Here is a 13,005-nt window from a genome sequence, read left to right as displayed (position 1 = left end):
CGCCACCGGGGGTAAGAGTACCTCTCTTCCCCAACTGAAACCTAAACGCACTTACAAGAAGCGTAACCAAACTCGATTCCGATCCTTTCGGAATTCTTCGGGCTGGTCCTTCTCGCGTCCAGCACAGAATCGTAACCTTTCCCCACGCAGGGACAACTCACGATCAACGCAAAGGTCGGACAAGACCTGGCAGTCAAAAACAGCCCAGTCTAAACCCAGAGGAGGAAAATCTCAGACTTTCTCCTCATCATGACTCACGGACGCCGGAAGACACCACACCCGTAGGCAGCCGACTTTTGCTCTTTCATCAAGTCTGGCTGCCTATTACAGAAGACAGGTGGGTCAGGGAACTAGTGTCTTCCGGATACAAGATAGAGTTCACCTCCAACCCACCGATTCTTCCTCTCTGTCCCCCCAAAACCACCAGCCAAGGCTCGTGCCTTCCGGCAAGCGGTCTCCTCGCTTTTTCAAGCAGGAGTCATACTACCGGTCCCCACGGCCGAGCGCTTCCGAGGGTTCTACTCCAATCTATTCGTAGTCCCCAAGAAAGGAGGCAGTGTGCGGCCCCATACTGGACCTAAAACAACTCAACAAATACGTACGGGTCCGTCACTTCCGCATGGAGTCCCTTCAGTCCATCATTACGTACATGGAGAAGGGAGATTATCTCGCCTCCATAGACATACAAGACGCATACCTGCATATACCGATTGCACCTGCTCATCAGAGATTTCTCAGGTTCGCAATCGACCAGGACCACTACCAGTTCGTGGCTCTCCTGTTTGGACTCGCCACGGCTCCCAGAGTGTTTACCAAAGTCATGACAGCCACCATGGACGTCCTGCACTCCAGATGCATAGTAGTCGTTCCATACTTGGACGATCTACTCATCAAGGCTCCCACCTTCAAGGACTGCGAGCTCAGCGTCTCAATCACAATCGACACTCTAAGTCGCATGGGCTGGTTAGTCAACCTACAAAAGTCATCACCAACCCCGAGTCAGTCTCTGACCTTCCTGGGAATGCTGTTCAACACCTCCAGGGGTCTAGTGCTCCTTCCCAAGGACAAGGCACTGGCTCTCCGTCTAGGAGTTCGCACCCTCCTCCGCAAACCCCCTCGATCTCTCCGGTTTGCCATGAGAGTCCTTGGCAGGATGGGGGCAGCAATAGAAGCGGTCCCATTTGCCCAGTTTCACCTCAGGCCTCTCCAACTAGCCATTCTCAAGTCCTGGGACAGGAATCCCTTTTCTCTCGACAGGGAGTTCCGGCTAATGTCGTCAACCAAGAGGTCCCTGCACTGGTGGCTCAAGCCAACCTCGCTAGCAAAGGGGAAATCCTTTCTCACAAGTCATTGGAAAGTTCTGACCACCGATGCGAGCCTGATGGGTTGGGGTGCAGTGCACCTACACCACAGGGCAGAGGGCAAGTGGTCCCCAGTGGAAGCGACCATGCCCATCAACATCCTGGAAATTCGTGCCATCCTCCTGGCATTGAGGGCCTTTCATCACTTACTGGCAGCCTCTCACATCAGAATACAGTCGGACAATGCCACAGCTGGGGCATATGTGAATCACCAAGGGGGACCCGCAGTACCCAGGCGATGCGAGAAGTGTCACATATCCTCCACTGGGCGGAGGACACAGGGTCGGTTCTCTCAGCGGTCCACATTCCAGGTGTGGACAACTGGGAAGCAGACTTCCTCAGCCGACAAGAAATAGACTCAGGAGAGTGGTCTCTCCATCCCGAAATTTTTCGCCAGATCTGCCATGGCTGGGGGACCCCGGATGTGGACCTAATGGCATCCCACTTCAATGCCAAGGTCTCCAACTTCATGGCCAGAACACACGATCCGCGGTCGCTCGGAGCAGACGCTCTGGTTCAGGACTGGACCCAGTTCCAGCTTCTGTACATTTTTCCACCTCTCCCCCTGATACCCAGGGTGGTGAGGAATATCAAGCAAGAGGGAGTTCCAACCATCCTAATTGCACTGGACTGGCCCAGACGTACATGGTACGCAGACATCGTACAACTTACAGCAGACGCCCCCTGGCGTCTCCCCGACCGCCACGATCTTCTATCACAGGGCCCGTTCTACCATCAGAACTCAGGGGCTCTCAGTTTGACGGCGTGGCCCTTGAGATCTGGGTTCTAACCCGGGCAGGGCTCTCGCCGGATGTCATTGGAACTATGATCAGGGCACGGAAGCCAGCCTCTGCCAAGATTTATTACCGTACCTGGAAAGCTTTCTTTACCTGGTGCGAATCTCGTGGCCAGACCCTACTCCCTTATTCCCTACCCAAAGTACTTGGTTTTCTCCAATCGGGTCTGGAGGCCAGGCTGTCATTGGGCTCGCTTAAGAGCCAGGTGTCAGCCCTCTCAGTGCTTTTTCAAAGGCGCATTTCTACCAAGCCGTAAGTAAGGACTTTTCTTAAGGGGGTTTCCCGATTGGTTCCCCCCCCTACAGACGACCACTAGAAACGTGGGACCTCAACCTGGTCCTGACAGCATTGCAGGAACAACCCTTCGAACCCCATAAGGAGGTCCCTCTCCGCCTTCTCTCCCAGAAGGTGGTTTTCCTGGTGGCAATCACCTCGCTACGCAGGGTGTCTGAACTGACAGCACTCTCCTGCAGACGGCCCTTCCTGGCCTTTCACCAGGACAAGGTAGTTCTTCGTACGGTCCCATCCTTCCTTCCGAAGGTTGTGTCCAACTTCCACCTCAATGAGGAAATTTCACTACCATCCCTTTGTCCGGTTCCGGTTCATAGAGTGGAGAAGGCTCTGCATACGCTTGATCTCGTCACGGCATTGCGTATATACGTGTCTAGGACTGCATCCTTCCAGAGGTCTGATTCTCTTTTCCTCTTCCGGAAGGCGGCCACAAGGGTCTGCCAGCTTCCAAAGCTACCCTTGCCAGGTGGATCAAATCCACCATACAAAAAGGCCTACCGCCTTAAGAATTCTCCTCTTCCAGCCGGTATTACGGCACACTCTACACAGGCGGTAGGGGCCTCCTGGGCCATTCGGCACAAGTGTGTAAGGTGGCCACTTGGACTAGCCTACACATATTTACTAAACACTACAGGGTTCATACCCAGTCCTCAGCAGACACGAGCCTCGGTAGATGTGTTCTGCAGGCGGCGGTGCCCTAAGTATAGGGGCCTGTCTGCACAATATTCGTCCATTGCTTCCCACCCAGGGACTGCTTTAGGACGTCCCATGGTCCTGTGTCCCCCAATGAGGTGAACATCCCATTTATTTGTGCATCCAGTTCAAAGATTAAACGTTTTCGGTCAAATCACAAGACCTTCATCAGAAATATCCTTTACAAAACTGGAAGCAGTATAACAAGGGAGTATGTGAGCCTAGGTAGCCCGAGATGGAGAGTGCACCTGGAGCGTCTCAGAGATCCTGGATCGACAACTTGAGGGAGAGCGCTAGAGAAAAAGCGTATGTACGCCGCTATGGATGGCGCTGGGAGCACCCTACACGGCGCCACGGACCTGGTATTTCAAGCGCCATCCATAGCGGCGTACATACGCTTTTTCTCTAGCGCTCTCCCTCAAGTTGTCGATCCAGGATCTCTGAGACGCTCCAGGTGCACTCTCCATCCCGGGCTACCTAGGCTCACATACTCCCTTGTTATACTGCTTCCAGTTTTGTAAAGGATATTTCTGATGAAGGTCTTGTGATTTGACCGAAAACGTTTAATCTTTGAACTAGATGCACAAATAAATGGGATGTTCACCTTTCATCTTGAAAAAAACCCTCTGAGTGCCAAGCAGGGGCGTAACGACCGCGGTTGCAGCGGTCGCCATTGCGACCGGGCCCCGCAGGTCAGGGGCCCCGGGCCGGCAGGTCAGGGCAGGGCCGGGCTGGACATCGGGCACTTCTGGCAAATGCCAGAAGAGCCGATGCCAGTAGTGGGCCGCTGCACTGTTCCTCCCCCCCCGCCGCCGCCGCCGCCGCATTTAACTATACCGGCGTCTATGACACCGGTATAGTTCAATGCAATGATGGAGGAGAGCGTCACCTGACGCTCCCTCTCCCATCATTCCCCGCTCTGCCTCTGACAGTACACTGCGGGTGCGCGATGACGTCATATCATCGCGCACCTGCAGTGTCCTGGGCAGACTGCAGCCACCAGGAGCAGCGCGGGCAAAAGGAAAGGTGAGGAGAGTTTTTTTTTTTCTTTTTCACCGGACTGTGGGGCCATTATCGGGGGGGGGGAAGATGAGATGCGGGCTGTGCTCTATATACCCCTGTGCTGGCTGTGCTCTATATACCCCTGTGCTGCATATACCCCTGTGCGGGCTCTGCTGTATATATCCCTGTGCGGGCTGTGCTGTATATATCCCTGTGCGGGCTGTGCTGTATATATCCCTGTGCTGGCTGTGCTCTATATACCCCTGTGCTGGCTGTGCTCTATATACCCCTGTGCTGGCTGTGCTCTATATACCCCTGTGCTGGCTGTGCTGCATATACCCCTGTGCGGGCTCTGCTGTATATACCCCTGTGTGGGCTCTGCTGTATATATCCCTGTGCGGGCTGTGCTCTATATACCCCTGTGCTGGCTGTGCTGTATATACCCCTGTGCGGGCTCTGCTGTATATACCCCTGTGCGGGCTGTGCTCTATATACCCCTGTGCGGGCTGTGCTCTATATACCCCTGTGCGGGCTCTGCTGTATATACCCCTGTGCGGGCTCTGCTGTATATACCCCTGTGCGGGCTGTGCTGTATATACCCCTGTGCGGGCTGTGCTGTATATACCCCTGTGCGGGCTGTGCTCTATATACCCCTGTGCGGGCTGTGCTCTATATACCCCTGTGCTGGCTGTGCTCTATATACCCCTGTGCTGGCTGTGCTCTATATACCCCTGTGCCGGCTGTGCTGTATATACCCCTGTGCCGGCTGTGCTGTATATACCCCTGTGCGGGCTTTGCTGTATATACCCCTGTGCGGGCTCTGCTGTATATACCCCTGTGCGGGCTTTGCTGTATATACCCCTGTGCGGGCTGTGCTGTATATACCCCTGTGCGGGCTCTGCTGTATATACCCCTGTGCGGGCTGTGCTGTATATACCCCTGTGCGGGCTGTGCTGTATATACCCCTGTGCGGGCTGTGCTGGATATACCCCTGTGCGGGCTGTGCTGTATATACCCCTGTGCGGGCTGTGCTGTATATACCCCTGTGCGGGCTGTGCTGTATATACCCCTGTGCGGGCTGTGCTGTATATACCACTGTGCGGGCTGTGCTGTACATACCACTGTGCGGGCTGTGCTGTATATACCACTGTGCGGGCTGTGCTGGATATACCACTGTGCGGGCTGTGCTGGATATACCACTGTGCGGGCTGTGCTGGATATACCACTGTGCGGGCTGTGCTGGATATACCACTGTGCGGGCTGTGCTGGATATACCACTGTGCGGGCTGTGCTGGATATACCACTGTGCGGGCTGTGCTGGCACCCAACACCATGTTGCAGTGCAGGAGATTCCTGCAACAGTCCGAGGCGTATCTAGGGGAAGGGGGTGGGGGGGCGTCACGGAGGTAGGGGGGGGGGCCCCATTTGGAAGTTCGCACCGGGGCCCATAACTTTGTAGTTACGCCACTGGTGCCAAGTGATTTATTATTATTGATTTGACGGGCTGGAAACCTGACTTGTGCACCACACAGGATCCTTGAGTGCCGTGGTTTTTGTCTTTATCCCCCAATGAGGTGACAGAGTAAAGGAGATTTTTGTGTACTCACCGTAAAATCTCTTTCTCTTAGCCTCTAATTGGGGGACACAGCTCCCACCCTGTTGCCCTTTCCGGGCCATTGTATCTGAGTTCTCATATTGTTTTCTTGAGCTCGTACATAGTTGCCTTCTTACAGGCATAATTATGTTATTCATGTTACGTTCCTCCTACTGCTTTTGCACAAAACTGGAGAAGGCTGACGCCGTCCAAGGGTGTATATTGCAGAGGAGGAGCCACAGTTAATCTTTTTCAGGTTATGCATAGTGTCGCCTCCTAGTGGACAGCAGCATAACACCCATGGTCCTGTGTCCCCCAATTAGAGGCTAAGAGAAAGAGATTTTACGGTAAATACACAAAAATCTCCTTTTTCTCCCGGGTGCCACACTTTCAGTGCTGCGTCCAGGGCAGCATTGTTACTAGTAACCTGCAGGTAAATAGCGTTTGGGGGCATGACAGGCTTGTCACTTGTATTCTGACTGTTGTCGGGTGCCATTGTAGTGAGGTAATCAGTTATCGCTCCTCCTCTCTGGTGTTTATAGCTCCAGCTGATCACTGTATAATCAGTTATTGCTTCTCCACTGGTGTTTATAGTTCCAGCTGATCACTGTATAATCAGTTATCGCTTCTCCTCTCTGGTGCTTATAGTTCCAGCTGATCACTGTAGAATCAGTTATCGCTTCTCCTCTCGGGTGTTTCTAGTTCCAGCTGATCACTGTATAATCAGTTATCGCTTCTCCTCTCTGGTGTTTCTAGTTCCAGCTGATCACTGTATAATCAGTTATCGCTTCTCCTCTCTGGTGTTTCTAGTTCCAGCTGATCACTGTATAATCAGTCATCGCTTCTCCTCTCTGGTGTTTATAGTTCCAGCTGATCACTGTATAATCAGTTATCGCTTCTCCTCTCTGGTGTTTATAGTTCCAGCTGATCACTGTATAGATGCAGCGGTGATGGCATGTAATGCTATATGGTCACGGGTGGGATGAGGGCGCCTCCCGACAGTCGGAGCTGCTGTAAAATCATATAGAAGGGTAAATTCATTACTTCTTGTAATTAGCTCAGTGTTTGTGCAGAAAACTCACACGACCATTACAGATAGGTGATCCGTTACCATCCATGTCCCTATAATCTGAGAGCTGCTGCGACTCAGGATGAGCCCACTTCATGCCCACGCGGACCACTATGATTAACACCCCCTTACCCTTCAGTAGTAGCCCTTATGTGACACTAGATATTTAGCCATTTGCTAGACTGGATTTTTACAGGGCATTTTATTTTTTTGTGTTGTATTCTTTTTATACATAAGGTGGCGCCACTGACTATTATATGCCCTCATTTACTGTCTGTCTTCCATTTTTTAGGTGATCTCTGATTTTGACATGACACTGAGCAGGTTCAAATATAATGGAGAGAGGAGTCCTACGTGCTACAGTGAGTATACGCCTGTCGCCCCCTACAGGCCGCCTGGTGCATTCTGTGCTTAATACCCCTGCTGCACATTTCACCCCATCTCTCCTACACAGATATTATTGACAACAGCAAGATCATTAGTGAGGACTGCAGGAAGAAGGTAGGTCGTGGGCTCTCATGTAAGCTTAGGCCAAGATTCTCCATCCAGTTGCCATGTTGGGCCCATAGATTGTTTTTCTTAAAGTCTGGAGTTAGTAGCTGCTAAGGTGTTCTAATAAGATCAGACAGACATGGCTACCACTCCTGATCTGGGCCAGTAAAGGGCTATGGTTGGGAGTTGTCACCATCTCTGCAACATTTGTTCCCAGAGGGTAAATCTGATCAGACCACAGTGATATAAGAATACAGATGATACATATTGGGGTCTTCCATTCATAAACCATGGCCGCACAGATCCCTCCAGGGTGATGGCCTGGCTGTCTACTGACTGACCCTTTCCTCTGGCATCAGTGTGCAGTAGGGGTCACTGATGGGTTCTGTAGATCTTCAGCCATGTTTCTTAAGATTTATACGTATTTTTTTGTTGTTGTTTTTTTCTCTAGTTGAAAGATCTTTTTAACATCTACTACCCCCTTGAAATCGATCCGGATCGGACCACTGAAGAAAAGTTCCCGCTCATGGTGGAATGGTAGGAGGAAAAAGAGGCTAAATTATATTCAATGCTAAATGGCTGACTTGGAATGTAAAGTACAGCAGCCAATTTAAAAAAGTATTTCATAGCTTTCTATTAATATAGTAGTGCTAGAGAATGGGCAGAACTTTAAAAATGAGCTGGGGCTTTATTGCATCCTTGTCTTCCCTGTGTATAGTCCACAGCAGAGGAAGAACACCAGTAAGCCAACATGTGGCCACAGAAGTCAGATCCAATCTAATATGTTACATAATTAACCCAGTATCATTACTTAGATTGAGAAAATGTTTCTGCGCCCCCTCCGCCCAGAGATCCGATGGCTGGAGCTTGTGTGATGTCCTGCATCCTGACCCGTTTGTCTTCCAGGTGGAGTAAGGCGCACACCCTGCTCTGTGAACAGAGGATTGAGAAGCAGAAGTTGTCACAAGTTGTGAAGGAGTCACAGGCCAGACTAAGGTAATGACACGGGCTCCGCCATCTAGACAATGTCCTGTCCCACTTCCTACCATTGTACATCTCTATACCACAAGTGCCAATGTTTTCCTCACCCTGTTCTTGTGTTTTCCAGGGAGGGGTATGAGAAGTTTTTCGACAGCTTATACCACAGTGAGATCCCACTTTTTATCTTCTCTGCTGGCATTGGGGATGTTCTAGAGGAAATTATCCGCCAGGCTGGGGTGTACCATTCCAATATCAAAGTGGTCTCCAACTACATGGATTTTGATGATCATGTAAGTAAGAGGCATTTTTCGGGTCAGGACACGACGTCTACTTTGGTAAAATCTTCTTGACCTGGAGCGTCTTTTGCAAACCTCTGTATTGTGCTGATCCTCTGTTATGACTCCTAAAAATGTATAGCTGGGGGATTACCATGCTCTTTATCAAGTAGGTGTGTACATGAACATCATCCTTAACCCCTTTCTGACATCCTATGTACTATCCCGCCCATGTGGGCTGGGCCCGTATGACCATGGACGGATTAGTACGTTGAAGCCGATCGGCCGCGCACACGGGTGGTGTGTGGCCGATCGGGGCCGCGTGACCTGGCACTTTAACCTTGAAATACTGCGATCGAACAAGATCGCAGCGTTCCGGTGGCATAGAGAAGCATTGTGCAGGGAGGGGGCTCCCCTGCGTGTTTCCCTCAGAACAACTCGATGTGATCACGTTGTTCTGAGGTTCTCCCTGCCTGCAGATCCGAGGTGGCTTCCCAATGCCTGCTGGTCCCGCAAAAAACAAGACCTCTCATAACTCTGTGATGCAAAAACTATTTTTTGCAATAAAAAGCATCTTTTAGCGTGTGACAGCTGCCAAACATAAAAACCTGCTATAAATAGTAAATCAACCCCCCCTTTATCACCCCCTTAGTTAGGGGAAAATAATAAAATAACAAAATTTATTTATTTCCATTTTCCCATTAGGGTTAGTGTTGTGTATCCGCTTTTTGGGCTCCCCTGGTGGTTGCTGGTGGTACTGGTGACTTGTTTGCACTTTGCTGCTTCTGTTCACCTGCTTCCATCAGCGTTTGGGAGTTTCCTATTTAGCCTTGCTCTCCAGTCATTTCCTTGCCGGTCATCATTGTAACCAGAGCCTTCGGTTGCATGTTCCTGCTACTAGTCTGCTGATCAGCTAAGTGGACTTTGTCCTTTTGTTTTGGATCTTTAGTCCAGTTTGCAGTTTTTGTAATTCTCTGTAGCTGGAAGCTCTTGCGGGCTGAAATTGCCACTCCTGTGTCATGAGTTGACACAGGAGTCTTAAAGTAATTTCAGGATGGTTTTTTGAAAGGGTTTTCAGTTGACCGTGAAGTCCTCTTTTGTATCCTTCTGCTATCTAGTAAGTGGACCTCTCTTTGCTATATCTACTTTCATACTGTGTATGTCTTTTCCTCTTATTTCACCGTTATTACATGTGGGGGGCTGCTATCATCTTTTGGGGTATTTCCCTAGAGGTAAGCCAGGTCTGTTTCTTCCTCTACCAGGCTTAGTTAGTCCTCCGGCTGGCGCGTGGCATTTAGGAAGCCGTAGGTATGCTCCCTGGCTACTATTAGTTGTGTGGTAGATTTAGCTCACGGTCAACTCGAGTTTCCATCACCCGAGAGCTCGTTCGTTATTTATATGTTTCTTACGTTCCCTTGCCATTGGGAACCATGACAGGTTAGGGTTGGGGCTAAAGTTAGGGTTAGGGTTTGGATTAGGGTTGGGATTATGTTTACAGTTGGGATTAGGGGTGTGTTGGGATTAGGGGTGTGTTGGGATTAGGGGTGGGGTTAGGGGTGTGGTTAGGGTTGGGATTAGGGTTAGGAGTGTGTTGGGGTTAGGGTTGGAGTTAGAATTGAGGGGTTTCCACTGTTTAGGCACGTCAGGGGCTCTCCAAATGCGACATGGCATCCGATCTCAATTCCAGCCAATTCTGCGTTGAAAAAAATCAAACTGTGCTCCCTCCCTTCTGAGCTCTGCCGCGCGCCCTAACAGTGGTTTACCCCCAACATATGGGGTATCAGCGTACTCAGGACAAATTGGACAACAACTTTTGCGGTCCAATTTCTCCTGTTACCCTTGGGAAAATTAAAAATTGGGCGAAAAGATCATTTTTGTGAAAAATTATTTTTTATTTTTACGTCTCTACATTATAAACTTCTGTGAAGCACTTGGTGGGTTAAAGTGCTCACCACACATGTAGATAAGTTCCTTAGGGGGTCTACTTTCCAAAATGGTGTCAATTGTGGGGGGTTTCAATGTTTAGGCACATCAGAGGCTCTCCAAACGCAACATGGCGTCCCATCTCAATTCCAGTCTATATAGCATTGAAAAGTCAAACGGCGCTCCTTCCCTTCCGAGCTCTGCCATGCGCCCAAACAGTGGTTTACCCCTACATATGGGGTATCAGCGTACTCAGGACAAATTGTACAACAAACTTTGGAGTCTAATTTCTCCTGTTACCCTTGGTAAAATAAAACAAATTGGATCTGAAGTAAATTTTTTGTGAAAACAAAGTTAAATGTTGGTTGTTTTTTTTTTTAAAAAAAACATTCCAAAAATTCCTGTGAAGCACCTGAAGGGTTAATAAACTTCTTGAATGTGGTTTTGAGCACCTTGAGGGGTGCAGTTTTTAGAATGGTGTCACACTTGGGTATTTTCTATCTTATAGACCCTCAAAGTGACTTCAAATGTGATGTGGTCCTTAAAAAATAAAAAAAAGTGTTGTAAAAATGAGAAATCACTGGTGAACTTTTAACCCTTATAACTCCCTCAAAAAACAAAAATTGGTTCCAAAATTGTGCTGATGTAGACATTTTTTTCACAAATAAACGCAAGTCATTTCAAAGAAATTTTACCACTGTCATGAAGTACAATATGCCATGAGAAAAGGATGTCAGAATCACCGGGATCCGTTGAAGCGTTCCAGAGTAATACCCTCATAAAGGGACAGTGGTCAGAATTGTAAAAATTGGCCTGGTCATTAACGTGCAAACCACCCTTGGGGGTAAAGGGAATGTGTCAGCAGGGTGTTTGCTACCTTATCTGAGAGCAACCTGATGTAGGCAAAGAGAAGCTGAATCCAACGATGTATCACTTATTTATTACTGGGTGCAGCCGTTCTGACACAGAGTTCTTAGATTTAGCAATACAGCAAAGCTGAGGAAGCTAGCCCCGCCCACACCAGGCCTTGTATGTACAATGTCCATAGATAGTGAGCTGCTTATCACAGGAGGGGGCGTGTTGGACTAGCATGGCTGCTGTGTCCCAGCAATAAGCTCTTGGTGCTAAAACAATCCATGCAAGCAAACAAAACCACAGAGCTTAATAAGAGAGGCATCAGTGAATTCAATGCTTTAACCCCTACCGCTTGCTGCCTTCAGATTGCATAGCACAAACCTGCTGATGGATTCCCTGTACCTATCGGACTCTATAAGGCAAGGTAATCCTCTTTTGTGAAGTTATTCTTGCATTTCCAGTAGGAATAACATAGGAACAATATATAGTGCAGGATCTAAGAAAAATGTTCCCGAATGATTTTTGTATTTGCTACATTAGCTTTGTCGGGAGGGCAAATGGCTCCTGTTTTAGGGTAGTATACAAAATGAACTGCATAATATTCCTTCCCAGTTCTTTTCTGTTCAGTCCAGTCTCTGACGGCCTCTGTGACATTTTTAAAATGGAGACCTCATCTCTCTGCTACTTAACAAGGGGGCTTGGGAGTCTCTTCATTTTCATCAAATCAAAAAAAAAATTTTACTACCCAACCCCGCTTGGGGTGCTCCAGGGTTCTGCACCCTCCATGATCCCCAGGGTTATACAGGGCTCAGCATTCAGAGAACAAGTAGATCTATAGCAGATAGCAAAAACATTTTTAATCAAAACTGTAGCAAGCAGCCCAGTAAGTGATACATTGCTGGAATCAGTGTCTCTGCCTCTACTTCATGCAGCTGTCAGATGTGGTGACAGATCCCCTTTAACACCTTAACAACCACCAATACGCATTAAAATGATGGGCATTAAGGGGCCTTTTCCCCTCATTGCTGTTTTAAAACGGCGATCAGGAGTAAGGGTTTGCGCACCTCAGCGTCGTACATATCCGGGGTTCCAGCTACAGGGTGGCTGAAATCCTGGACAACACGATCAGGGCCGTTTTTTCCCATCCCAATAGCATGATCGCCGTTATCACGCACAAAAAGAAAGTGTGCCAGCTATGTAAAAAGACTTCTGTGTCTTCTGACATGATATACATGCCAGAGGAAAGAGAACTGAGGACCCCAAGCCCCTATCACAGTGATCAAAAGCCAATAAGTATGTCATCCCCCTTAATCACATTACATTTTTTTTTTTTAATTATTAACCCCTTCCCGACATTTGACGTACTATCCCGTCGAGGTGGGGTGGGCCCCCATGACCGCCGACGGGATAGTACGTCATACGCGATCGGCCGCGCTCACGGGGGGAGCGCGGCCGATCGCGGCCGGGTGTCGGCTGCATATCGCAGCTGACATCCGGCACTATGTGCCAGGAGCGGTCACGGACCGCCCCCGGCACATTAACCCCCGGCACACCGCGATCAAACATGATCGCGGTGTACCGGCGGTACAGGGAAGCATCGCTCAGGCTTCCCTGAGACGATCGGTACAAGGTGATGTACTCACCTCGTACCGAACGTCTTCTCCCTGCAGGC

General features: G+C 49.4%; 1 protein-coding gene across 2 annotated transcripts in view; it reads left to right on the top strand.

Annotated features, from left to right (window-relative positions):
- NT5C3B (5'-nucleotidase, cytosolic IIIB) overlaps nucleotides 1–13,005 on the top strand; it is a 28,993-nt gene that overhangs the window by 7,332 nt on the left and 8,656 nt on the right. For both annotated transcript variants that reach the window (XM_077252476.1, XM_077252477.1), the window contains exons 3-7: nucleotides 7,100–7,169; nucleotides 7,262–7,308; nucleotides 7,751–7,836; nucleotides 8,206–8,295; nucleotides 8,408–8,570. In XM_077252476.1, coding sequence (XP_077108591.1) covers nucleotides 7,100–7,169; nucleotides 7,262–7,308; nucleotides 7,751–7,836; nucleotides 8,206–8,295; nucleotides 8,408–8,570 — 456 coding nt within the window. The remainder of the gene's footprint in view (nucleotides 1–7,099; nucleotides 7,170–7,261; nucleotides 7,309–7,750; nucleotides 7,837–8,205; nucleotides 8,296–8,407; nucleotides 8,571–13,005) is intronic.

The sequence above is a fragment of the Ranitomeya variabilis genome, chromosome 4 (assembly GCF_051348905.1).
Source record: "Ranitomeya variabilis isolate aRanVar5 chromosome 4, aRanVar5.hap1, whole genome shotgun sequence".
In the NCBI taxonomy this organism is placed as follows: Eukaryota; Metazoa; Chordata; class Amphibia; order Anura; family Dendrobatidae; genus Ranitomeya; species Ranitomeya variabilis.
This window is presented reverse-complemented; position numbering and strand designations above follow the sequence as displayed.